General features: G+C 34.6%; 1 protein-coding gene and 2 long non-coding RNA genes across 3 annotated transcripts; 2 read left to right on the top strand and 1 right to left on the bottom strand.

The window, feature by feature from the left end:
• Positions 1-2,878: 2,878 nt before the first annotated feature.
• On the top strand, positions 2,879-7,967 carry LOC123526139 (uncharacterized). The gene is made up of 3 exons (XR_006681524.2): positions 2,879-3,312; positions 5,094-5,228; positions 6,111-7,967. It is a non-coding gene; the product is annotated as an uncharacterized LOC123526139 (long non-coding RNA).
• Positions 7,968-12,593: 4,626 nt separating this feature from the next.
• On the bottom strand, positions 12,594-26,799 carry LOC123526137 (uncharacterized). Its single transcript, XM_045305151.2, has 6 exons — positions 26,650-26,799; positions 19,307-19,539; positions 16,784-16,947; positions 16,084-16,173; positions 15,019-15,133; positions 12,594-13,224 (listed from the first exon to the last, which is right to left on the bottom strand). The coding sequence occupies exons 2-6, from the start codon at positions 19,320-19,322 to the stop codon at positions 12,740-12,742; spliced, it is 870 nt and encodes a 289-aa protein (XP_045161086.2). The 5' UTR covers positions 19,323-19,539; positions 26,650-26,799; the 3' UTR covers positions 12,594-12,739.
• On the top strand, positions 23,187-26,369 carry LOC128548323 (uncharacterized). Its single transcript, XR_008366948.1, has 3 exons — positions 23,187-23,495; positions 23,755-23,864; positions 25,479-26,369. It is a non-coding gene; the product is annotated as an uncharacterized LOC128548323 (long non-coding RNA).
• Positions 26,800-27,441: the final 642 nt, after the last annotated feature.

Raw genomic sequence — 27,441 nt, 5'->3', positions numbered from 1 at the left:
GGAAAATTGCTACAGTGTCAAAAGATTTCATATTTCTAACAAACATTACCTTGTCTTCTTTTTTCAAGATGAAGTATTTTTCTTTGGAGGTATTGTTTGCATTAGTGTTTTTCTTTTCTTATTATTGGGGTATGTAAGTGCATTCTTTACATATTTTGCAAATAAATATGCTTGAACTAAATGCATTAACAAGAGTCCAGCGAACAAAATAAACATCCGATGTTTTATTTACCCTTGAGCTAATTAAGCTGTCATCTAATGATATGAGATATATTTAAACTCGTTTGCGTTGGATGACGGGTGCGGTTGTCACAGTTTCTTTTGTACGGTCATATCTAAATATAGAAAGAATGTCATTGGTCTTGTTGGAGTGACTTCTGTGCTTTTGCTTCGTGTAAAATTTAATTGTTTTCAGTAAGTGTACATCTAAATCAAATAGACAAACATGGCGCTTTAGATATACATAACAGAATTTCTGAAGTGTCGCTATTTAGTTATAGTTTGTTGTACTAATACTGCAAAACAGACTGTAACACAGAATGTCTATTGTATTCTACATGCATTGCCACTCTGCTTCAAAAATAACACATATATAATAGTACATATATAATAGTACATATATAATAGTATATAACATTAATGGGATATTTTACCTAACCATTTTATAAAGTACAATTTTGAAAATGACGTCATCATATGAAAATACTTTTGGCATTCTAGTTGATGTACGCCTGTAATGCCTGTATTATGTTATATGAATAATTATATATAAGAATAACAGTGACACTGAAACGCTTTGCTTTAAGTTATTATGTTTAATAGAAGGCGAGTATTGTTCCCAAAAATACAAAAAAAAAAACATATATAAATAATGGTATTCTTGACTTCTTTTTATACATTTATTTTGTATGTCTTTGCGTTGTCCTCCATGAACAAAAATTGTATAACCAATATATCAATAAAACAATAGCAATAGTCATGCATGTCTTAATTCAGCATTTTTTTTTTCATTTAATGCGCATTAGAACATATCACAGGACATGCATACTTTGCAATGGTAATAAAGTTGAGAAGATAATAATAAATAAGTGATACAAATACGTACATGTGAGCGAACAAACGAAGCCTTTTAAACTCGAACTTATGACTCTAACTTTGTTCCACCTAGCTACGGCTGTTCTCTGTAATTGTAAATAATAAATCGTAGACCCACCGAAATGTAAATTAAAGACCATACTATTATGCATTGAAATACAGGTCTGTGCCCGGTAAACCAACTCATAGGTCAATTAACCTTTTCGCTTCATTTCAGCATTGGTGGAGGTAACTAGAGTCACAGATTGAGATTTGGTGCCAGGTTGCAACTCAGTTGTCTGGTTCGAATGTAAATTGTTAGCGATAAAATATGATTGAACGTGACTTTAAAATATCTTACTCTACTGTTGTATCACTTACTGAAAATTTTCAACAAACATTCAGTTTATGTCAAAAATATGCAGTTATCATACATGTAACTATAACCCGGGGGCCCTGTCAGCTGTCAAGTTGATGTCATAATGATGTCTAAATTTATACAGAATTTCACTGTTGCGTTTCATCTTTATTCTTTTCAACTTCGGATATTTTTGGTACCGAATACATTACTTCAAATAAACAATGAAAAGTCACTTCTAGGCTCGGTGTTAAAATTGAAGTCTGTATTAAAACAAGGCTGAATTAGTTATTCGGTGTATGTTTATAAAAAGGTGTTGTTGGGTACATACTGCAATTTGAACTAAATCGAACTCGGCCATCATATAATTAAGAAATAATAAGTTCCCAAACGTGATTTATCGTAGAATAACCCGAGTTTTGAGTTCTTATGCGTAAGAGTATATCACATGATTTATTGTTTCGCATAAGAACGAAAAGCTCGGGTTATTCTATGATAAATCACACTTGGGAACTTATTATTTCGATTCTAACACGACATATTAGTATCAACAGTGTTAGAAAAAAATGGTAACTACTTTTTAGGACCGCGCTACGCACCTAGATCGGATGACGTCATTGCACGCGAGTGGTATATTGCAGAATAACCCGAGATTGATTTTGCTCTACGTGTATGTAGGTTATTTGCTGGTCGTGTTAGAATCACATTTTAACTACTCACAAATGTATATGCACATAAATATATTGGTATTATTGGAGAAGGCGTAAAAAGACAAATCACAAAAAAGACAAAACTCGTCACAATCAAACACCAACTACGCAGTGGATAAACATCGAGCCCCCGCCAAATGGTTAGTTTTAAAACAATAATGCATGTAAAATTAATGATAAAACACAGTCGTATAAAGTATTTAAGTAAATGAGTCCATCTGCCTGCATCAAATTATAAAATTCGCCCGTTTTCGAAATGTTAATCACTCAACATTTATGTGTATTTTTCATGTTATGAAAATGGATCCTGACCATAAAAGCGAAAAGAATTAAACGAGTTTTTTCTACTAATTTATTTTACTTCTAAACCAATCAAATAAACAAAACCCTCTTCTAAACTTGTACTTAAAAAGATCCCACTAGCGATAACAACACTACCTCTTGAAACTTTTGTAATACATAAACCTACTCTGCATGAGTTTTAATATGACTACCTTATACAGACAATTTTAACATTATTTTGTATAGAATTTAGTTGATGAAACTTAATACAAAGGGAAATAATTTGATATCAACTGAATTGAATAGAAGTTATTGCGCATGAAGTCTGATTACAAACAGAAAGCGTTTAATGACACTGCTACAATTTTAACTCACTTTAAAGTGAACAGGAAATTTTAACTTACACTTCTATTGTTATTGTCTTCCTGAACTAAAGTAGCTGTTTATTAAAACATTGTCTTGTGAAAGCATTTTGTAGATAAAATATACGATCAAGTGTATGATTCATTTCGCTCTTATTTCTCATAATTGTTTGCAGTGTGCTCTCGGTAATAGTCTACATTTTACAGACTAATAACTGTGAGAAAAATAACTCAAATTCTGTGTTGCAGGTTCTGTTATTCCTCACATTTCAAGGTTTTTCTTTTTCGTTGTTTGCTTATTTACTACCGTGGAATAATATTAATCTTGTTTTTCTGGGACGTATTTTTTTGCAGAAATTCAACAGTCTAGAAATATACCCTAAGGATTTGGCATGATAGGAACATCTGCGGAATAGAGAGACAAGTGTGTGATAGTGCAATCGATTCAGTTATACAGGATTGCACTGCTATCGATTTGATGATCAAGTGAAAGTAATTATTAACGGATAGAATCTAAAATTGCAAGGTAATATTCATATTGCATTTTATAGATTTATTCTAGTAAAATATACATAATCTGAGTAACTTATTCGCATTTGATTACGCTAAAGTTAATAGATTGCAAAAGGAACGGCATTATATCTGTACCGAGCAGCAAAAATTATTGCATGTGTCTGTAGTCAAATAATGAACTAAGTGTTTTTCCCCAATTTAATTTTTTTCTTTTTTTTTCTTTTCTGTAATAGTTTATATTCTACGCTTTGTTTTACTAACTAAAGTATAATGCATCTCCGCTTCTGATTCATGTAGAGAAGTTGTCAGTAACTTCCGGTGCGCTAGTACGTCGGTGTTGGTGCTGTACGTCGGTGATAGTGCTGTACGTCGGTGTTAGTGCTGTACGTTGGTGTTAGTGCTGAATCCAAATTCACTGTTTGATTCACTGACCAGTCAAAAATCAAACCAGCATATCATGGTTTTACTTCAGAAATTTACATAACATATCGCTTTGCTACACAAAGTTTACTGAAATATAGCGCAGTTCTGAGTTACGAAAATCAAAATGTCATTAATTGTTGAAACTTGTTATATGTCTGTTTGTTGTAGACATATGTGATAAGATGATGCCCGTGTAAACTGTAGTTGTATCACAGGTATTCTTCAGGTTTTCATTATTTTTCTGTTATTCCTGTTATCAATGTACACAGCTATTTTCTAAGAGGATTATTATTATCACAAGATGTCAGAAAACGAAATTTAACACATGTTCTATCATTAGTTCTTAATTGATATAATTTCTGCCTAGTTATAACCACGTGGAATTGTTTTGATCTCGCGCCAAATAACGCCGAAGAGTCATTATTACATAATATTATAGAATACAAGATTGACGAAAAAAAATTCGCGATGTTATACACCCTGTAGATTTAATCTACTTAAAAAAAAGAATAATTTTAATTACTTTTTTTAACTTCTCAAATTTCATGTTCGATATGGTACTTTTTTTCGTACAGACACCAATTAATATTTATGTTTATAGGTAAATGATTTTGTTGTGCATTGATCCGACACCGGTCACTAAGTATTATCTAGTATATTTTATTTTTCTTTATGCTTTGTATTCGAGAAGTTTCAGCCTTAAACACTAATAATCAAAATTGTTATCCATATATATATCTGGACAATTCATATAAAACATAAGCAAATTAGCATCAAGAATCCATCGGGTAGATAGATGTAACAAACATAGCATTACCGAGGGACACTGTAGGCCCGGGCCTGCATGTTATTTTCAGAAATGATATTTTTTATCTGGATATGTAGGGAAAAGCTCCTAAAGACCTTATGCACTGAAACCGATCCTCACGGGAGCATGACTCGAACATCACATGCTGCACATATCTTTTAGTCTGGGTACACCTCAGTCCCTTTAGTTTAAAAAAAAAATGAAAAACACACTGAAAGCTGGTAATAAATTTATTTTGTCTTCTATGAAAATATTTACTTTCAGCATTGATCGAATGTTGAGAAATACCGATAAGAACATGCTCTTTTTATTGATGGCGATAGTCCAAAATCTTGCACCATCTGCGAAGAGCATTGATTCTGTAAAATATTTCTACTCGCAGCACGTTCCAACGACTGAAAATTAATCTAATGATTAACAAGGCATTTTAGTCGAACGTCAAGCACAGCTATCATCATCCATTAAATTCAAATTAGTCAAACACAACATAAAGATAACACGAAAATTGTCAAAAAACTTTTACTTCTAATGGCATTGTATACATCATATTTTTGCATCTACAGGGGGTCAAAATGAACGACGATATCGAAGAGGACGCAATGATGAAGGCAGCAGATTTTGCGAGAAGCAGACGAACAGATGACGTCAGACGTCGGTCAAAGCATCATCCTGATTCGATGGAGAATTCAACACAAACAGTTTAGTCATTACACTGTTTCTATTTCTCCCTCTAAAGAGAGTATTAATCCAGATGCAATACCGAGATTAAAACTAGATTATTAAGGAAATAAAATGTAGGGAGAATGCATGTTTTTATCTGTTGCAACATCTGCGAATCTCGAGGGATTGGTTGGTGTCCGAGTCCGGAAATGCGAGGGAACCAACGTATCCCAAGGGATTTTGGATAATTATGTTATAACATGTAACGGACATACATTAGTTATTCTAGCGTAAAACATGTAAAACTCAAAACATGACCATTTTGTCCACCAGCGTAATTAAATGTTAAAGAAAAAGAGCTGAACGTTGATGTCATTTCCTTTTGAATTATCACTTATAGGATCGTAAAACGTTTTTCCGTTGCCACTGAAAAAACTCATATATTAAACATGTATTTTAACAGCATGTGAGCACGAGAAAGTTTCTACCCTTTCATTAAAACATCCCCGAAAAGGGACATGAACAGCAGTTTTATGCTAGCGCAAATTTCGAAGCACAATTTGCTAGAACAGTTATTCATTCATCAAATCTGATCTAAACAATTATGTTGTGAACAAAACATTTGCGAAGTTAGTCATTATAGAGATTAGTTAAATGGTTTATTTCCTTTTAGCAACTTCAAACAAGCTCTTCTGAGGAACATATTATAATCATGGAGGCATGAGTGAGTAACCAAATGTGAGAAGAGGAAAAGAAAAATGTATCATTTTTGAGGAAGGCTTGTGTTCAATAACATAAGCGCATTCATTTGTTAATTGGCGATAATGGGCCCATGTTCTTAATAAGTATAAACTGCTTACCTCTCCTTTTTGTTTTTTTAAAGTAGGACAGAATTAAATTATCTGTTGACTTCATTTCAGAATAATTTCAACCAGAGGTCAAGTTCGAACATGTCACGTGATTGGTTTCTATGGAAACAGACGACCTTGTTGTGTTCATTGACCTTTGCGTTTGTACTTAGTACAATAACACAGTTGAAACAAATGATCAGTGTGGGAACTGGTCACAAGAACTACAATCTATTGTTGTGTACGATGTTGTGTTCTCTATCACTCCAGTGCTTTGTTGTTATATTGTTGTTAGTACTCACCAATAAGGAACCTGATTGGTTGCGTGATATTCACACCGGTACTTCGAAGATGCAGAGAATAATTAATGTAACCATGGCAGCAGTATTTGTTATATCTTTGCTAGAAATATGTGAATTTGTGCTTATGGACTGATTGATATTTTTGTTTACGGCTTATAAAAAGAACTTTTCAAGAGTCTGTCGACAAGTATAATCTCGAAATACGTGCCAGCCTCGTTTTGGAAGTTCACTACAGACGTTATCATACACTGTTTGCCAGCCTCGTTTTGGAAGTTCACTACAGACGTTATCATACACTGTTTGCCAAAAACTACTGTGATCTTATTGCGCAAATAGTAAAATTTATTGTAATTAGTTGTACGTTTTCTAGATATTGTAAGAAATGTTCATTGTTTACCATTGATTTAAAAGGAAAATGCCTGTTGTGTAGATTCCAAGGGGAATCAAAGAACATTTCATATGAAGACATTAAGGTAGCGTCATTTTGGAGATGTTTTAGCCATCATAGCAAAAGCTAACGGAAAGTGTCAATTCTTTTGATGTTTCTAATCATATCGGCGATTTGTCTTAAACAAAGTGCTATTATTTCTTTCACATGTTTCATTAGTCTTGGGGTGATGAGAACTTGCAGAGAGATGTTTGTTATATCGAACAAATCATACAGTGCCGTCCGCAGTACTTCTTTCAGTAACAATACTAAATTAGAAATAGCAGAAAACCACAGGTCGGCCAACTAAATTTAGGTTCATATCTTGCGAAGACTTCGTTTTTTATGTTTTAATTCTCTGAGCTTCCCGAGTTCTTATTGCAAAGGCTTCTAGCCAACGGCTTCCGCTATCGATACTCAGAAGGTTATATTGGCACCTTTCTAGCGTCTTGGGGAAAGTGCTTAGGACACACGTGATATTTAGAAATAGTTTTGAGTGAGGCATCGGTGCCAGGGGTGGCAGATTCACCTTAATACGCTAGCATCACAAGACGCCACATAATTAATAACATCATGATACATTTTTGAAAATTTTTGTTTCATCTTTAGTTTATGTCATTTTTTTTTTACCTAAATGGTACCTTCCGCTTTGCTATCATATGCAGTGATTGCAGTCCAAGCGCAGTCACCGCATGTCAACACAAGTCAACATGACTACACAACTCATATAAATATACCTGTTATAAAGCATTTCTTTTTTCAATGATATAATGACCTGGTTGATGCATTACACTTTTCGCCGCCTTTTTGTCATAATATTTGTCTATTCTAGCACCTGAAGGACAGCGCAGTAGTATGTGCGTTCCTGTTGCAGATTTTATTAATTTTCTGCAGTGCAATATGATACTGGCCATCATTATCCTGTTCTACAGTTAACCCTTTCCTATTGCATGTACTGCAGAGATGAAACCAGACTCTGTGTTAAAGTTCATGATAAGTGCCTGGTTCTTCTTTAGAGACACGTATATAATTATGGTTTAAACATTTTGTCGACAATGTGAGCCCATCTGATTTAAAACTGTAGTGACTGGTCTTTTTCGCACTGCAGTACTTTCTCTTTATGTTCAGGTGACCGTATAGCTGCGTTAGCTTATTGGTATACAACTGTAATATTTCGAAATAAATTGTACATCGCATCCATATTGTATTTACTAAGACTACACATGAACACCAAATTGAGTTTAATACCGGCTTCAAACATTTCTGCATCCAAAACAGATTTAACATGTCTATCAGGTTCTGCCTTTAGATAAAGTGGTTGGCAATAAAATTGCAAATGTACGGGCTTTGAACGACTGAGACAATAGCATTAAAGCGACTGGCTCCAGATCGTTCGACAACAACAATTTTTTTAGATATCTGGAAATAGGTGTTATATTTCTTAAGAAGGCTTTAAAACTTAACTACTGACAAACTATATATTACGGAAACACATGAGAATATGCTGTTTTTACTTCTTTTTACGATGAAAATCGAAAAGCGTTTATAACGCTTTTACTCCAGGTAAACTATCTCGATTATAAATATCTTTATTATTTAATCCTTATTTATAGGCCTTTCCATTGGTCTAGATGTAGTGACATGATCAATGATAAAAAAACGTATGGACTCGAAGGCGGAGCCAAAATTACGTACCGACCTTCAGTTGTGACGTTTCCACGGTTTGACGTCAAAACAGTGCGACATCGCACACAATTAACCACGAAAACTTGCCAAATACTGCAGATATTTGTATTTAAAGTTTATACTTATGAGTAGGCTGGATTTAACAATAAAACAATAGTTGCCTTTTAAATTCGTTCGATATGTGGATTTATCGGTCGATATCGCTTTTATCAGGTCGATAAATCCACATATCGACCTTACCAAAAGGCAGGAACTGTATAATGTTTTGAAGTCACAATTCACTACTTCATCTATAGCGCTATTAGCTACGACGACAGGAAAATGTCTTTATTGCCTCGGTGGTCCGGGGTTCGATTCCCGACGGGGTCATCTTTTATTTCTTGATTTGGAATTTTTGAACTATTTTAGAAACAAAAACTCATATTCTAATGTTCATGATATGACCAAAACTTCAATTTAAAAGAAAGGATATTTTTAGCCAAATCTGGAGGCCAGTGCCTTTAAGGCAGGTTTCTGCCACAGTCTTCCAGTCAAAACGACTAACTGAGACTTTGAATAAATCAGTCGCGCAAGTCTGCCACTGATTTGCAATTTAAACATAATTATATCACTCAGAGACGGGAGATTGGAGTCCGTCCGCTTGGCTCAATAGGGAGAGTGCAGATCTACGGATAGCGGGGTCTTGAATTCGATCCCCGGGCGAGGGACATGTTCTCCGTGACAATTTGATAAAAAGACTTTAAGTCTGAAATCATTCGTCCTCCATCTCTGATTCAAGTGGGAAAGTTGGCAGTTACTTGCTGAGAACAGGTTAGTACCGGTACATAATCCAGGAACACTGGTTAGGCTAACTGCCCGCGTTTACATAACTGAAATAGTACTAAAAACGGAGTTAACCCCAAAACAAACAAACAGAGACTGGAACAAAGCACTCAGTGCTTACCAGTCTCATGCAAATCCCAATAACAGGCTTATAACAGAAAGACGAGAACTAACATACATGATCAACAATTGGGTAAAGTTTGCCGTCTTATTGGTAAAATTATCCCCCTTGAAATCACCTGGCTGGGCGATATCGAAAGCAAAAGTACAATATATAGTCTATGTTAAATTTTCTCAACATAAGACTGAAGGCATAAAGAACAATATGGCACAAGACCACAGTTAATTGCCCTTGGTTGACAATACGGAAGTGGTTACGCGGAAAATAGTTCCTCTGTTAGATGGTGAATATTGGTGAGTTTTTGAGTGAAAGACCTGCAATAAATGGCATGATTTAATAGAGGAGATATGAAATAGTAGGTACATGTACAATTTGACAGAATGAGAATGTCAGAATATGCATAACATGACTTTTTGATAGGGCTTGTTTTGCCTGTTTGCGGCCATCTAGAGAGTATTCTTCATACGCATGTGATTTGGTTCAAAATGGTGGAAAAAAGAGCCGGTCAACCCAATGTTTACTGTGGCTGGAATTTTTTCTCTTGAAAAGTTCTGTTGAGTTCAGGTTGGAATGCATGCAAAATTGCTATAGTGTCCAGTGCCTATATAGAACATATAGTAAAAATAACTGTGGTCTTAGGCCATATATAAACGTTTGGTTTGTTGTTAGCGAGCAATATAGAACAACTATTTACACACAAATCATAACCATGCGCGGATCCAGTGGGCGGAGGTCAGGGAGTCCGCACTCCTGGAAAATCCTAAAAAAAAAAAGAAAGAAGAGAAGAAAGAAAATAAGGATATATTGTATATAAAACTGCAGTGGAAAAGGTGTTCTTAAATGTTCCTAAAATGTCCCAGAATGCAGGAAAGGAATTGCTGAATTTCGAAATTATCCAGACCCTCAAACACCAAAGTTGGTCGGCTACCATGTTCTTGTAAAGGGCTAACGTCCACAAAAATCACATCAAATTATTAATTATATAGAGATACATGTTTTTCACAGTAAGGGTTCGGTCAGACCCCACCCCACCTCCTCTTTGAGAAAATTGACTGGGTCCGCGCATGATAACCTAGTATTATTGTCAACCAATCGCATGCGTTTTTCAATAGATCTAGATCTATATATTCATGTGTACTACATTTACTCATTTTAAGAGGCTGTCGTATTTAGAATTGTAGCAATAAAGAAGAAAAAAAGTAAAGTGCGCGTTCAGAAAGAATCGAGGGTATATTACCGAGCGCCACCACGTGTCGACTACCTTAAGAAACCGTGTCCGGTCGCTACGCTCTCTTTCGGCTTCTTAACCCTTACCATGCTGGTCACGAATGATTCTACTTTTGCGAACAGTGTAGATCATGATCAGCCTGCACATCCGTGCAGTCTGATCATGATCTGCACTGTTCGTCATTCAGTCAGTATCTTTTGGAAAGCACCAATTTAACAGTTACTGGTATTTTCCAAATTGAAAGATGGACAAGTTCATTATAGAAATTTAGCAGGGTAAAGGGTAATGCTTTAGATTTCAAATCATGGCCTCTATCTTGTAATAAGTATGAAAACTTTGTGATTTCAAGTTCATAAACATCTTTGACGACAGTACAATATACTTTTCTACATAGCGAAAATAATTAACAAATGCATGTATTATTCTGTATTATATATATATCATGACCGTTTACGTACAAATATATGGATCGAATTTTCATTTTTACTAAGTTAAACTCATATCAATTTGCAATAAATCTCATTTTGTTTATAAATGTTACATATAGACTAATCAGTTGTTTTTCTACCTCAAACCGTTTGATTGACTCAGATGTTATGATTTGGTAGCATGTATTTTTGAAAGACTTGGGCAACAATTCTAATATTCGACCTAAATTAAAGCAGAAAAACTGATTTAAAATAATTAAAATTCTATAAACTTTTAAAACGTTAAAAAAGACAACGTGCAACATCTACTAAATCCTGTCTGACACTATGTCTGGCATCAAGCTTAACCCTTGTCATGCTGGACACGATTGATTGTAGGGATAATACACGTTTTTTGTGTATTAACGTCTGCAGAAGCCCGGGGGATTGTTTGTGACCGAGACCGAAGGTCGAGGTCACAGACATATCCCGCGGGCTTCTGCAGACGTTAATACACAAAACAAACATGTATTATCCCTACAATCAATCGTGTCCAGCATGACAAGGGTTAAGCTTGATGCCAGACATGTCGCTATTCTTGCATAAAAATATATTTCACGACGATTTATGTATTGTTTTCATATGCAATGACTTGACGATTCCGGTACATTTTTATTTACCATTCCAGTTGTTCTTGGAAACGGTAAACATGTTTTAAATATCCGTATCCAGGGCCCGGAAATAAACAGCACTATCAAAAGCACATCTTGAAAGTTTTAAGCGAATTTTTTTATCTCTCATTATTACAAACATAAAATTACCAATAATTGTTCATATCATTTCACAATTTGGTGGACTCGATTACATTTTCAAGAATAATAACATTACATTCGAGTTATATTAAGTACGGAGCAGATGAAGTACGGATGAGTACGAACGTAGTGTCAAGTTTCCAAGCTGTTTAAATAAATTCTTCGAGAAATTAGATAAAAACATACTGACTGATACTTACCAAAATCATAAATATGATACCTAAAAGCAAAGAGTCGCACAGGTAAACACGCGATTCTTTAACATTCACGGTTGTCTACAAAATCTGAATTGACGCCAAGTTCTAAACGGGGAGTAAACAAGGGAAGAAACGAGTACGAACAATGTTGGGGACAGCGCATTTGCGTTAGTTACTGATACAGTAAAACATTCTGTGGTTTAAAAATGCTTCAAGAAGAGGTTTTTATGAAAGAAAAAAGACGCAGATACCAGATGTCAGTCTGCGCGAATTACATATACGTCCCTGGGAAAGCCTTTCAAAAATAAAAATCGGGTATTAACAGCACGTGAATTGCCTTGTCTGCACACGATTTTTCTCCCGTTAATACATAGGCGGGTCCAGTGAAAAAAGTAGTTTTTATGCAAAAATCTGCCTTTGCGAACAGTGTAGATCATGATGCACTTACGTGCAGTCTGATCAAAATCCGCACTGTTCGCTATTCAGTCTGTATCTTTTTGGTAAGAACCTTTTTTAACAGTTAATGGTACTGTCCAAATTGGAAGATGGACAAGTTCATTTTAGAAATTTAGCAGGGTAAAGTTAAAATATTGCATGTCGACCTTTACAATGCTGTGAGTCAAGTTTTATAATGCAGCGACTTACAACATCAATATGGGTTGTCCTAATTTTTAAGTTCTGATATAATCAATTTTTTAACTACACTGCTGTTTTGGAGGACTGTTCCTTTTTCGTAACTTCATCATAAGACGGCGGTGGGTCCGAGTACGAGTTCGCACTTCTACCGGAAGAATAAGGTTCAAATGAACCAGTATCTATATCTTCAAAGCTTTCTTGTCTGGTAACACTTAAATGGGGCGCAGATGGCTCTGTCATAGTTCTGTTACCAATATCAATGTTACAACTGATGCTTTCAACAGGTGAGCGCGGACGAGGCTGTTGCCTTCTTGCCTCTGACAGGGCATTCTGTATAGCAATTTCTTGCAAATTTTCTCGTCTGAAATTTTCTCGTCTGTCATATCTTTCTGGTCCGTTGTAATAACCACCAAGCAACGGCATACCAAATGTTGCTGCATTACAACAGCAGGTAAAAAATATCGCTAATGATAAAACGAATAAAACTAAAGTTATTATTATCGTCACAACAGAGAGTGCCATCTTTGAATCGGCAGAATCGAGACAAACTGAAATGCAAAATAAAAACAAACAAATAGATACTTAATATACATCTAGAACACTAACAAATGTCCCTTCTGACAGTACAATTTTTTTTTAAAAGTTACATGTAACACATCGACTTTGATACTGAACAGATCACATTTTTGATGCTACAGTCGCATATTTGAATAGGTTGGTTACTACCAGATTATACTGTGTACAAGCAAATTCAGTGCACTTATATCCTCGGCCAATTAGGGTGTTTTGTGAATGAGGGGACCACATTTTGAAAGATATTTAATTTCAACATATATACAAGTTATGTACAATAGGTCCCATATTATGTGCCATGGTGTGTTAGTTCATTGACTGGTTTATATTTTTGTTATGAATATAAAATATATTATTTCCTTGTTAAATCGAATGTTTGATAACTGTTTTCTCATGTATTTGTCAAATATTTGACTATATGATTAACAGTATAGAAAATAATATAAAATGCACTGTTTTGATTATCTCCCTTTATGACATTGAATTCATAATTTCATGTGTAATATTGAAAGTAGTGTTTTTCTAACTATTTAATTACGTGTAGTCTCTATTTGGACAGCAGCATCATCTGTTTTAAACATAAAATTAAAAGCCTTAAGGAACTTTAAATATATCTCTAAAATGCTAAAATACCTGAAAAATTCCCGACAAACGTTGCTATACAATGATAATGTTCTATGTTTGTATTAAATTTCATCAAGATCCATCAATGGATTACTTTGTTATGTGGAATTTATGAAGTTTAAAACAAATTAAGGGCAATAACTATGCAGTTACTGAAGAAATCAGGATGAAAAGTGGCGAGCAACACCGCCTTATCATGAACTATATTTGTATTAAGTTTAATGAAGATCCATTTATAGCTTAATTATATAAGGTCCCTATTCTTTTACCAAATCAAGGGGAAAACTCTGTTGTTTTTACTGAGTGAACGGGTATAATACTACAAGTGAGCAAAGGTCATTTGCAAATTATTAATTAATAATTGTGAGGTTTTGTGTTTCTTGCTAAAACACGTCTTGAATAATGAGCATTTTCAATTTCCGACGGACAGACGGAAGCACGAACGGACGGACGGACGGGAGGACGAACAATCTAACAGACAATACCAAATGTATATACTTTCGCCTTCGGCGGAGGACAAAAATACAACTGATCCGATATCGGGTTTTGTGTGGAGTCCGTGTTACGTTTGCCTGTTACTAACAGTCATTCTCTTTTTATCAAAATATATTTTTTCACTTTTGCATCTTGTTCATTTCTATGTTTTTTCATCATTTTGCCTACCGGCCAGTACTATCAAAATATATCTCTCCTTGTTTATAATTTACATCAGCTGAAATTTCCTTACATTTACTCCTCTGTCACTTCTGTTAATATTTCTATAAATTAAGGACCTTCAGATTGCCTATCCAATTAAGGAAAAACTGACCTAGAGCTAGACTTCTGGCATTGCTTGATAAATGCGACTTCATTTTAATTTGTCGTTCCAGCTGAAGTATTTTGTGACCTTTGTCTTTCTTATTGTTATTAAAATGTAAAGATATTAAATGGAATGATATTAAAATGTAAAAAACAATTCATCGAATGTGCCAACTAGAACACGTACCTTAGTTTTGATATACAGCGAAAGGCGATATGACAAACTTTGACATTAAAGTCAGGTGGTACCCATCATGTCATTAATTCAGACATGCTGAATCTTGGTACCGCCGACAAGCTGACTAAACAAACAGTCAAAATATCTAAAGAACACTATATACAGTTACCTTTTATTCTTTCTGCCTGATTTGTGCACGCAACAATCCCGTAGATTCCGCCAAGACCAAAGCCGAGACAGATAGTTAGTATTGCGATACTGAACAAGATCACCATCAGAATGGTCTGAAACATTAAGTGTATATAAAATGAGCTTTAAGCGACATATGACACAAGTAACTATAAATTATTTTAATACCATTTAATGACACAGCAATACTCGACTTTTCGAATTGCTGTCCTAGAAGCAGGAATATTACCTTAAATGTTAAAATAGCTACAGAGTTTCAATCCAGTATCTGCATTAGTTTTGGAGATAGTAACTTGCATTTAAAACTTTAACCAGGATGTTCTAAGTTCAAAAGGGGGCATAGTTCGGCCAAAATGCAAGTCAGAGTTATGGGACTTGATGCTATCACCTAGTTTTATGACCCCGAAGACATATGTGAGGTTTCAATTCAATATCTGCATTAGTTTCTCGAGATAGTAACTTGCATGTAAAACTTTAACGTCCAAAAGGGGGCATAATTCGGCCAAAATACATGTCAGAGTTATGGGACCTTACATAGTGAAATTGGTAATTGACCTAGAGAAAAAGAAAACTTATTTTCAAAGCTCTATGCCTTAATGATAGCCATATGTACTTGCATGCAAAACTTTAATCAAGGTGTGACGCCGACGCCAGGGTGAGTAGAATAAAAATAAATTAACGTCGCAACTAGTAATAGGAAATGTGGAAGGAGGCATTGTGCAGCAACACTTTCCTGAAATCTTTTGGGGCGCTAATTTGCTGTATCGTGTACACCGTTATCTAACACATTTAAATGCATTCATGTGGTAAAGTGAACTTTCACCATTATACACATAACATGTGCTCACATGTGCAAACAGTTCGCCTTATTCGCCCAATATTTATACGCATTTTGTGACATTTGTGTCACTATGGTGATTGTCTACTATAAAGATTCTGAACAGAAACTGCAAGAGCAAGAGGATTCTGGCAGCGATTTATTAAAGTTTTTTTTAGCAAACACAGGTGGCAGATGGACACATGTATTTATATCTGGAATACTTACACAGCAATCAAAGCAACATGTTGTCTCGTCTTCACCCGTTTTTGTCCCCTCGTAGAACATACACATCGAACATAATGCCAGCAGAAATGTCTGTTTAGTACAGTAAGAAAATCATTTATACATAAATAAATGTAGAAGATTTGAAATGTAGAAGATTTGAAAGCATTATTATAAACAAAAAAAAAAGCCATACAACTGTCTGACACTGTCTACATATTATCTTGAAACAACAGAACTTGAAAATGAGGTTACCGGACTAAAATACTTCTGAAACTTAACAAACAACGTATAGTAGCTATTAAAATGAGCCGTGCTATGGAAAAACCAACATAGTGGTTTTGCGACCAGCATGGGTCCAGACCAGCCTGCGCTTCCGTGCAGTCTGCATAGTCAGGATCCATGCTGTTCGCTTTCAAAGCCTATAAAGCCTTTTCTAGAATACTAAAACACTAATGTAGGGCAAAACAGTTCCCACAAAGTTCCACTTACAACTGCTTTCTTCACCACAGGCAGACAAAACACTCCTTTCAAATTCAAATGCATTTAAAGCCATATATGCTTTTGTGATTATTGCAAATCTAAACTGAGGAAAGCCAGGAAGAAATGCTGAATATAAATGTGGACTGTGTCCGCATTTGCAAAAATAAGCAAGAGATTGTTTGACCCTACTGGAAGGTGACTTTTCAGATCCGATAAATACCGGTATTCCTGCGATCATAGCTGCCCCAGCCCTGAACGGGAAGTCTGGTCCTGACACAGCGACAGACACAACACCGACTACGATCGCCACCAGGGACATCAGTAAAGTCACTCCGGCCAGAATACATATACGTCTCGTCAGTCGAGTCCTCTTGCCCTCAATACCTGTAATAAAGAAGTGTGACTAACTTCTCATACCCCGGCATGTAGGCGGAAATATAGGCTTTAGTAAGTATTTCAGACGTCGAATTCAGACATTTGAAAACTTATATCAAGTCAGAGTGTGCACGTTCATTTCAAAAACACTTGTAAAACATTTCTGTGTTGGCAAATAAGCCACTTCATTAGCTGACTGATTAGGTTGTAGCAAATGCCAATTGTAACATTTAGGGATTTTCCACACATACACAAACCACTGAAATATCAAGCTCTTTATTTTCGAAAAATGCCTGAAATAAGATAGTGTTTGTTTCCCCTTTCGCTACCTACCTATAAAATTTCCCCAACCCAAACTATTTTATTACAGATATAAAATCAATACATGTATTTTTAGGCTGTGTATTTGTAATTCTAAAAGAATCTAATTCACTTCAATGTCGTTACATTCAAAACAAAACTGATGATAAAGATTACAGATTTGTTTTCGGCTGAAAAAGTTGTGTTATTATTAATATGTAGGAGGTCCAAACAGATTTTATATTTAAGAAATAATTTATAGCAAAAGACTGCTTTAACACTATTTATGCACGATGGGTGGTTATAGGGCCTACGTCGGGCGCAATTACCACCCGAGTGTATAAACAGTGTTATAGTTCAACCATCGTTTTTATCCAATGAAAAGCGAGGGATTTTCAAAAAAGTAACCAACTTATTTTCATATTGTTTCATAACTGAAGAATCTGATCCACTTAATCATGAAGTAGTTCAAAATTAATGAGTATTCATTGTTCCGCCTATTATGGATTTCCCACATTCTAGGAGGCGGAGCAATTACCGAAGCAGGGACTGCATACAAGTAATGTGTCTATGTAATAAACGGACCAAATAGATAAATGAGCTGTGCCATGTTAAAACCAACATAGTGGGTTTGCGACCAGCATGGATCCAGACCAGCCTGCGCATCCGCACAGTCTGGTCAGGATCCATGCTGTTCGCTAAGTTACAGTTTCTCTAATTACAATAAGCTTTGAAAGCGAACAGCATGGATCCTGACCAGACGTCAGGCGCGGCTCAAATATTTTAATGCAAGCTGTACTTTCATAGTTCAAGTTTGACCTTTCTGCACCTTTCACTACCTCTACTGGTCTAAAATTAAACACAGGGTGCACTTAAATTCTACTTTGTCTTGTTTTATTTATACATGTAGTTGCTTGAATTATACTGTTAGATCATTACAAGTTAAACCTGCATATTATATTTCCATTGAATAAGAATATAAAATTGTGTTCCAAAAACTACTCGATAAGACTGATGTATTTATGATATAAACTAAATTAAAATCAAGCACTGGATCAACCGCTGTTTTGCTAAAGGTTGGCACTAAAATGACCTTGTATAAAGTTGTAGTAAACATGTACTTCTCCACCATGAGTGAAGATAAGACTAGCCAATGAAATAACAGAAGGCGTGGTTAGTTTACTTCTGAGAACTTTTTGCGGTTTTGACCTGTCAGTTAAATGAAACAGGGTGTTAAACTATAAGCCGGTTATAGATACACTTATTGAACTTCTAAATGCATTAAGTTTTGCCTTCACTACGCTACGCTCCGTTTCGGCAAACTTAATTGCATTTGAAGTTCAATAAATGATCTATAACCAATACTTTAGGCACGCCTGTGCTATAAATTATTTTGATTCTAATAGATCTACGCCCGTAATCTCAAACACAAGATAAAATATAGAAGCGCTCTTTCTTGGTCGCAACAAAAAAATTTACGTCACCGCACGTCATTCTAGCGTAAGAGTGTTTTAACAGAGACAAGCATATATTAGAATACACATTATTACATACTCGTATTTCCTCATCGTTAAGTTACAGTGGAACCGAATTTCATATCGGGTGCGTGACGTAATTTTAATGTGTACCGTTGAGATAACTTAATTTATATAATTTAATTCAGGCTAATGAACAAATTGATATGTGCAAACTTGTATGTACTAGATCTAGATCTATGTAATAAATAGATCATCAGCTTTGCATCGAGAAATATGAACTCGTTCTTTAGTGTAAATAATACTGCGCTACTAAAGTCACCGCATATTTCTCGATACAATGCTAATAACCTATAATTATATATTTTTAAATGTTTAACTGGACATGCATGAAAGGAAAATGAATTGTATAAAACATCTATCTAGCCAGCGTTATTAGAGTAGAAACGAAGATATTTTAAGGTTGGACTTGGAATTTATATCATACAAACCATTGCTCCAAAACATATATTTTCCACACTGACTTTTTAAAAGTACCACTAGCAATTTCATTTGTTACAATTTATAGCGTGAAACATGTAAGAAAGTTAAACCTTGTACAGGATACATTGTCACCGAGCAACACAAGGGTGACCTCTGTCAGTTCCAATGCTCCAACTTGTCTCCGAGCAACACCAGGGTGACCTCTGTCAGTTCCAATGTTCCAACTTATCGCCGAGCAACACCAGGGTGACCTCTGTCAGCTCCAATGTTCCAACTTGTCAAACGACATGATTGTCACATTTTTCTTTTTTTTCCCACATAAACATTTAACACATGTTTTCGACTGAAATAAACAGAAAACCGATCAAATTAATATTTAAGCTTGAACAGCATAAAGTTCATCCCCAAGCAACATGCAGGGGCCTCTGTGACCTAGTGGTTTAGTTCACTGGCTACACACCATTTGAAATAAAAGTGACTTTTCACAGCACAGTAAAACTGTTTGTTTGTTTGTTTTTTTAACATTCAAACAAATTATTCCTGTTACAGAATAGAATAGAATAGAATAGTTTTATTATGCAATAAACCTGACAAGATTCATGAGCATAGTATGATATACAATTCATTATCTAATACATGGTATGGGAAGATGACAAAAAGTACAAATTGGACATTACTTTCACTGTCTAAATAAAATGTTTTAACGGGAGAGACAGCATGTATTGGATCATTCAAGTAGGTGATATGCATTAATATCAATACAAAAATAGAAAGTTAACAACTAAAGTTCAAATCAAGACAGCAGCTGTAGGCATACAGACACTAAATAGCCTGAGCACCTATGAAAAAATGGTAGTCGCATAATGGCGGATTCAAATAGTTCTCAGTTTTTTTGCTGTAAGAAGGATTTTTCCTTGAAATCATTGCTATATATTGGTTGAAATCATATTGCATGCCTATACTTGACATACTGGTAGCATTTGCATGTTGAAAAAAGACTCCAAACTGATTTAACATGTGAAATTTATTCATACACCCCTACCCTAAATTGTGATTGTCATTTCAGTGTAAAAATTACGGTGTGTCCGTTTGACCAGAAATATTTTTCTTGCATCAAACATGACCCCTACTTTTCTTTGGATATTTTTACAGTATAAATGTTGCTCTACAAGAAAATGTAAGTTAAAGAAATTTAAAATGGGTCTAGGTGTGTATTGCAGCATTGTGAAAACTTGTCATTTTATATAGAATATATAGCGGTGGTTATTTAGTGTGTTATAACCTGTATGTACATGTATATCACAAATGTACGTCTACATACCCTAAGGCCCTATTTTTATTATTATTTCTTGCTTAAAAAGCTTTGTATAACTTACGTACATCATTAATACTATCACTTTTAAGTAACTGAAAAAGCTTAAAAAAGCTAGGATGACGCCAGAAATAATTTCTAATATACTGTTTTCGTAGGCTTAAAAATCCTGACATTCCATAACGAAATGATATTCGTCCTCAAGTGCATTACACCTTGTACACTTACGAGATATGAACACGCAACAGACATATACCTGAATACAGTTTTTACTACAAAAAACACCACCTTAAAATGTTCATACACATCTTGATACTCTATACCCATTGTGTTAATTTTACAGTCTGCTGTACTGATTAAATTTAAACACAATTGGTATATAGTATTGAGATGTGTATATGTTGAATATTTCAATGTGATGCTTTTTGTAAAGCATATGTTTGTTGCGTTTTGATATCTCGTCAGTGTACATTTACGGTCATCATAAGGGATACTGGCGTTCTTTTACCGGACTCCTTATCAGTGATATGCTGTTCTCCACAAGTAACTGTCAGCTTCACTATATAAATCGGACGTGGTCCACACCTTTCAATTATTACAATAAAAAGTTACAGCATTCTTTATTCTTAAAGTTCTATCATTAATTTTACTTCTTATTTTATTTGGTTTAAACAATCATAAAGTTGACATAGTATTCCGAATCCCATTTCTCTATACTTGTGGCCGTAGGTTAACATCTACAGGTAGAAATGAATAACCACATATATTTGAGAAGTTAAAAATCTCACAACTGGTCGTTTGCTATTTTTCAGCTGGAAATAGGGTCTCAAAAATTGAGGGGTTTATCGCCAAAATTTAAGCGCGCGAAAGCGCAATTTCAAAAACAAAATCTAACATATTGTCCTGCTGTAAACTTTTAAGTTGCTAGGTTCTGCCGGTAATATTTGTAGATAATTAAGCTGATTATTTGTTATGCAGTGCAAGAGTGCGAAGTGTAGATAATTTCTAACAAGGTCTTTGTTCCATTGTTTGCCACTTCCTTCTATCACTATCATAAATGTGATAAGATCTAAAGAAGACTGTATAAGAATAATTTGCATAATTCGAATATACTGGTTGTCAAGATATTAATCTGTGATTTCATTGGTTGAAGATCTTAAATTGAAAAGATAAGAAATAATGCAGCATCAAGGTAAAAAAGACAGTTAGTTAGTGGACATCCACAGAACAAGCGTGTTATACTTTAATATTTAATTTCTTTTTAGTTCGGTTAACCGACGTTGAAAGTGACATTAAATTTCTTATTTAGACTGGATAACCATTGTGCAGTTCAAAAATAATGACTACTTGTTTTGTTATAGATTTATACCCTTTGTTAGTTTGAACTATTGCGGATATAATAAAAATAGTAAAATTGCACAGAAACGTTCGTTCTACATACACCCGACAACCAAGAATTGGCGGCGTCCTAATATTATGCTATTTTTCATTTATGTCACATATACACTTTAAAGTACTGAAAACACTCTATGTAAAACATTATTACTCATGAATATATTGTTTGCATTTTTTGTCCAGTTTTTACTTTCTGAAAATTTGGTTCTAAATGATACTGCAGTATAGGACTACTTTGAATCTGGTATTATTGCATTATTTGGAATAAATTACCGTACGTGAAAACACTTATTTGCATTAATTATAATAATATTTAGAAGGATAGTAACGTTGTTAGTTCTATCAGCTCACTACAGACAGAGTTGCCATAAATTTTCTTCATTGCAATTAAGCCGAACCTGGGTTTTATTCTATAGATGTTAATTTATCGGGAAGAAACAGACCGTTAAGGCACAACACTTGAGGAACTATCTTGGATACCATTTATTACTGTTGCCTTTATACTGTTTGCCTTTACACCTTTCATTATGCCTATTTAAAGATCAGGTATCCAATCTGTTTGAATTAGTATAAACACACCGCATTTACTGATAAAATCTACTTTAATGTTTGTTTTGAGTTGACCTTCTGACTTTGAATATTTGACTTAAGACAAGAGTGAATCCGATGTAGACATGTGGCAATAATTCCTGTGTAGCTATATAAACAGGTATGCTAACATTAACACCTGTATTGTCCGTAGGTATTGACCTGGCACTCGTTAATCTTCGCTAATATTTTCGGACGTTTTCGTTAATTTACGCAAAATTTGTATTCTGAAAATATCTTTATTACTCAAGTAACCTCAGTTAACCGATGACACGGTGGCATAGTGGTAAGGTGTCTAACATCCAAGCACGTTACCACGGGTTCGGAATCAATTTAAATCATTTTTAATGTAATATAATGTTATCGATACTGCTTTTATTCAAACATTATCTTTAATTTTATGTATCATATTTCATGATTTTAATTGTATTCTCTTGTAGTATTTATTTTCTGGAAATGCTGGTGACAAGTAATTTGTCTTTTTATCTAAGATTTTACAACGGTTAAATTTGATAACTTTCAATAAATGAACTATAAAAATCACCATAAACTTAATCAGAAAAGTGGTAAGTTTGCATATAAAATTTGGAAAAAAGCAGATGTGGTCAGACACATGACTCGAACCCGCAACCTTGAAATTGGCAGCTAACGCTTTATTCGCACAGCTACCTGCACTTAACGACAATATTAAGGTAGCAGTTGGTAGTTTCCAGCCACAGATTCGAATTGGCCAGGGTCAAAATCTGTCATTAGAGATAAAACCTTGAAGTGAAGGCTGTTTTGATGTTTGAAATATTTGTTGATGTGAGTTTGTGATTAACAAGTTTAAGAATGGTATGTTGCAGAAATTCTGGCAGATGCGAATGTAAGCTTGATGGCATCATTTTCATATAACTGCTTGAAATGCATATATACCACTATCAGCATTGAGCGTCTCGTGAACTGTCAAATGTCATATAGGCCTCACACAGTTGAAAATAGTGAAAAAAGTAATCGGTAGACAGGTATTTTTGTCCAGCTCTGCAAGTAATACTTGAAACTGAGTACAGAATGCAAGTGGCCATTTGGCTCTATCATTTCCCCTAACATTTTAACGCCAGTTGGAGATATGGCTAATTTGGGCTGAAATGTCATGTATTTTCGCGGGCTGAAATTATCTTTCAGGTGGCTTGTGGATTTAAAAATCTATGCTTTGTATGAAGTTTACTATGTATTTTATTTCTTTTTCAAGTAAGATGTAAACCGGTATCTTTTTATTTTCAGGTCTGCATCTCGTAAGATATCGGAAGCCGTCCGACTTGGCCACATCGCTCGGAAGTCCGAAGTACTAGAAAAAACCGCCATCTGCTACCTTAAGACACTTGTCAATTTTTGTAAGTACTATTTCATGCTTTCTTTTGTGTTGTTCAAGCTCTCCAGTATGTGTTATTTAAAAATCCGAGCTGAATGGATTCATAACATAGACAGATGTTGTTTGATATGGTAGAAGTTAAGGGGAGGTAACTCTGATTTTACCGGGTAAGTAAATCTTATTTTTGTTTGTAGTGTAGGGTTTTCTTAAAATTTCTAGCGGGAAACACATTTCTTTTGTATTTATATCAAATTTAAAGGAAGAAGGACTATTTAAAGGAAGTATAGGTGCAACTTTTTGGCATTTTGTAAATACATGGCTGTTTCACAAGGCTCGGAACTGGATTTTGTGGTGATATTTCTTTCGAAGATATTTCTCGAGTGGCAGGTATGATTTTAGTTCTTACAAATTTCTATTGTGGCTTTATCGGTGTCAGGACATGACGACAGAAGAAAAGTGTAGAGAGTGGATACATCTTGGGTGCATTTAAGGTCCTGGAGTGAGGTAACATTTGCAGATATTTGTTTTTAATTAAGAGAAGATATGGTTTCTCGGAGATGTACTGGGAGATTGCTCGAATTCGTTAAAATAGGTAAGTTTGGCAACAACAACAACAACAACAACAAAAGTGCATTGTAAAATATTTATTTAAAGCTATTTTATACTTACTGTGTGTAAGGTAATATGAAAAAGTACTTGTAAACAGGGGCGGCTTTTCCTGAGCTTGCGGACTTGAAGTACAGTTAGTCTTGGGTAAGTAAGCTGTGCTGCTTTAATTCTGTTCCTCAAGTATGCAGGGCTGTGCACAATGCTAATACAGTACATTTATGGCCATCATGTAATAGTAGGTAAGTCTTTTTTTAATGTCAGAAAGATAGATGCAGTAAGAAATATGTGTGTAAAATGGGGCCAAATCCACAATATTGTAGACATTGTTTGGACATGTGCAATTTGCAAGAAGAACAAAGCATTGTTTAAATATTGGTAAGATTTTATTTGTCATAGATCATTTTCTTAGAATCAGGTGCCAGACAGTCCATGGAGATGCATGTCTTGGTCCTTAAGGTAGCAGTTGGTAGTTTCCAGCCACAGATTCGAATTGGCCAGGGTCAAAATCTGTCATTAGAGATAAAACCTTGAAGTGAAGGCTGTTTTGATGTTTGAAATATTTGTTGATGTGAGTTTGTGATTAACAAGTTTAAGAATGGTATGTTGCAGAAATTCTGGCAGATGCGAATGTAAGCTTGATGGCATCATTTTCATATAACTGCTTGAAATGCATATATACCACTATCAGCATTGAGCGTCTCGTGAACTGTCAAATGTCATATAGGCCTCACACAGTTGAAAATAGTGAAAAAAGTAATCGGTAGACAGGTATTTTTGTCCAGCTCTGCAAGTAATACTTGAAACTGAGTACAGAATGCAAGTGGCCATTTGGCTCTATCATTTCCCCTAACATTTTAACGCCAGTTGGAGATATGGCTAATTTGGGCTGAAATGTCATGTATTTTCGCGGGCTGAAATTATCTTTCAGGTGGCTTGTGGATTTAAAAATCTATGCTTTGTATGAAGTTTACTATGTATTTTATTTCTTTTTCAAGTAAGATGTAAACCGGTATCTTTTTATTTTCAGGTCTGCATCTCGTAAGATATCGGAAGCCGTCCGACTTGGCCACATCGCTCGGAAGTCCGAAGTACTAGAAAAAACCGCCATCTGCTACCTAAGGTAGTAGATGTGTAATAGAGTACCTCCTTTTTGAAGAGTATTCAATTCTTACCATAAACCCACATTTACTGCAATTCTCAGGGGGGCGTAGGTTCAAGCCCTACTGGGACCAAATTTTTTTCCCCTTATTTTCGATTTTTTCTAGTAAGTTTTTACTTCTTTCAAGACTTATGATAGATTTATTGTACAAAAATGAAAAAAAAAACATTTGCTAAGCGATTTCTTGCTGTTCAAAGTGAATTTACTACTTAAACAGAAGGGGTAGAGTTACACATCTGTAAAAATATTGAGTTACATGTGGTAAAAGTTCTCTATTTTGCTTCCATTCTTTAGATTACATATTGTGGAAGAAATTTAGGTAGGATTTACATCTGTCCCAAGGTAATTTTTGAATGAAGTAAGCAAAATTCAAAACAGAAACAAGGATTCGACCTAATTTTTTCAACGTTGAAATAAGAATTCTGTATCATTAAATCCGTTTACTTGAGGAACACTATATAAAATGATATCCACATTTTTATTTTGTGTTTAATAATTGTTTAACAATAGTTTGATGATTCTTTTATTAAAATTAATGGTAAAATGAGTTCTCTGCAAACATTTTATATAGCGTCCATCACTTTGAAATTTTTCTCTACTTGAGCTAGAGGAGATACCACAAGTTATACAAAATTTAGAAAAAACGGCATGGTAAAAGTTGTTTAAAATTTGCAATGCAGTGCAAAACACGGTCATCTTTAAGAATATACCATGCAAATGCCATTTTGTAAACATTGCTATTACACCTCTACTACCTTAAAATCAATTATCAAATACAAATGCAATAGTTGTATCGCTATTTAGGTTCGGACACCGAACATTAATTTATGGAAATAGGTGATATATACGGAATATTCATGAGTGCCAGGTCAATACTTACGGGTAACATATTATTGTATATATTCATTTAAAAGCAGTTAAAAACCTCTGTTTTCATAAAGTATAATATAAGCTCTCAAATGATATATACCATCTACATGTTCCGATACTCGTCCCTGTGTCGGTGTGATTAAACCTCAAGAAAATAATTACAACTTACCATGTAAGTTTTCAGTCCTGTCACCAAATATTCAACATGACTCAAATTTAACCTCAAAGATATCAGATCTAGTATAATCGGAGTTTGTTTTTATTTGTTTAACGACATTATAGGATAAATCCTGTCCTCCGGTATTTCCGTAAATAGGGTCGGGGGCTGGCGAGATTAACCGATATAAAGACCGTGTACAATATTAGCGATTATTTTTGCCAGAAGGTATGGATTTAGAAAAAAATTTTACTTTCTCACTATGAAAATATTATTTTACGAACTTGGCAACAATTTTTTTGCAAAAATAATTTGTTAGCCTTGAAAAATGCGAAAAATTTCCACCTTCGGTATCGAGTCACGGAAGCGGCAGTGTAGAATAAAAGATAAAATTTCATAAATAAAGTAAACTTTGAGGATATTTTAGTTTAAACATATTTATTCCATATATATGTACATATAGTTACATAAGCATATATTACATCTGTATGGACAGGATTAGAACGAAAGACAATGTCTTATAGAGTTCTTCTCCTATGTCTGGTATATTTGTATTATTATTTCTACTGCCCTGAGCTTTAAGATTAACGGATTATGGAATATCTGATTGAAAAAAAAAAAGAAAATGACCAAAACTCTAACGAAAGAAATTCTTTGCAAAATGTATGAAAGTGACTGAAAGCGGAAAGGAAAGAAAGGAAGAAAAGAGGAAGGGAAAAGCAATGCCTCATTTCCGGTGAGTTGGATATGTTTGAATCAGTTGAGAAATCTCTTGCTGCTTGGTATATAAGATTGTACTAATGT

The sequence above is a fragment of the Mercenaria mercenaria genome, chromosome 14 (assembly GCF_021730395.1).
Source record: "Mercenaria mercenaria strain notata chromosome 14, MADL_Memer_1, whole genome shotgun sequence".
Lineage (NCBI taxonomy): Eukaryota > Metazoa > Mollusca > Bivalvia > Venerida > Veneridae > Mercenaria > Mercenaria mercenaria.
This window is presented reverse-complemented; position numbering and strand designations above follow the sequence as displayed.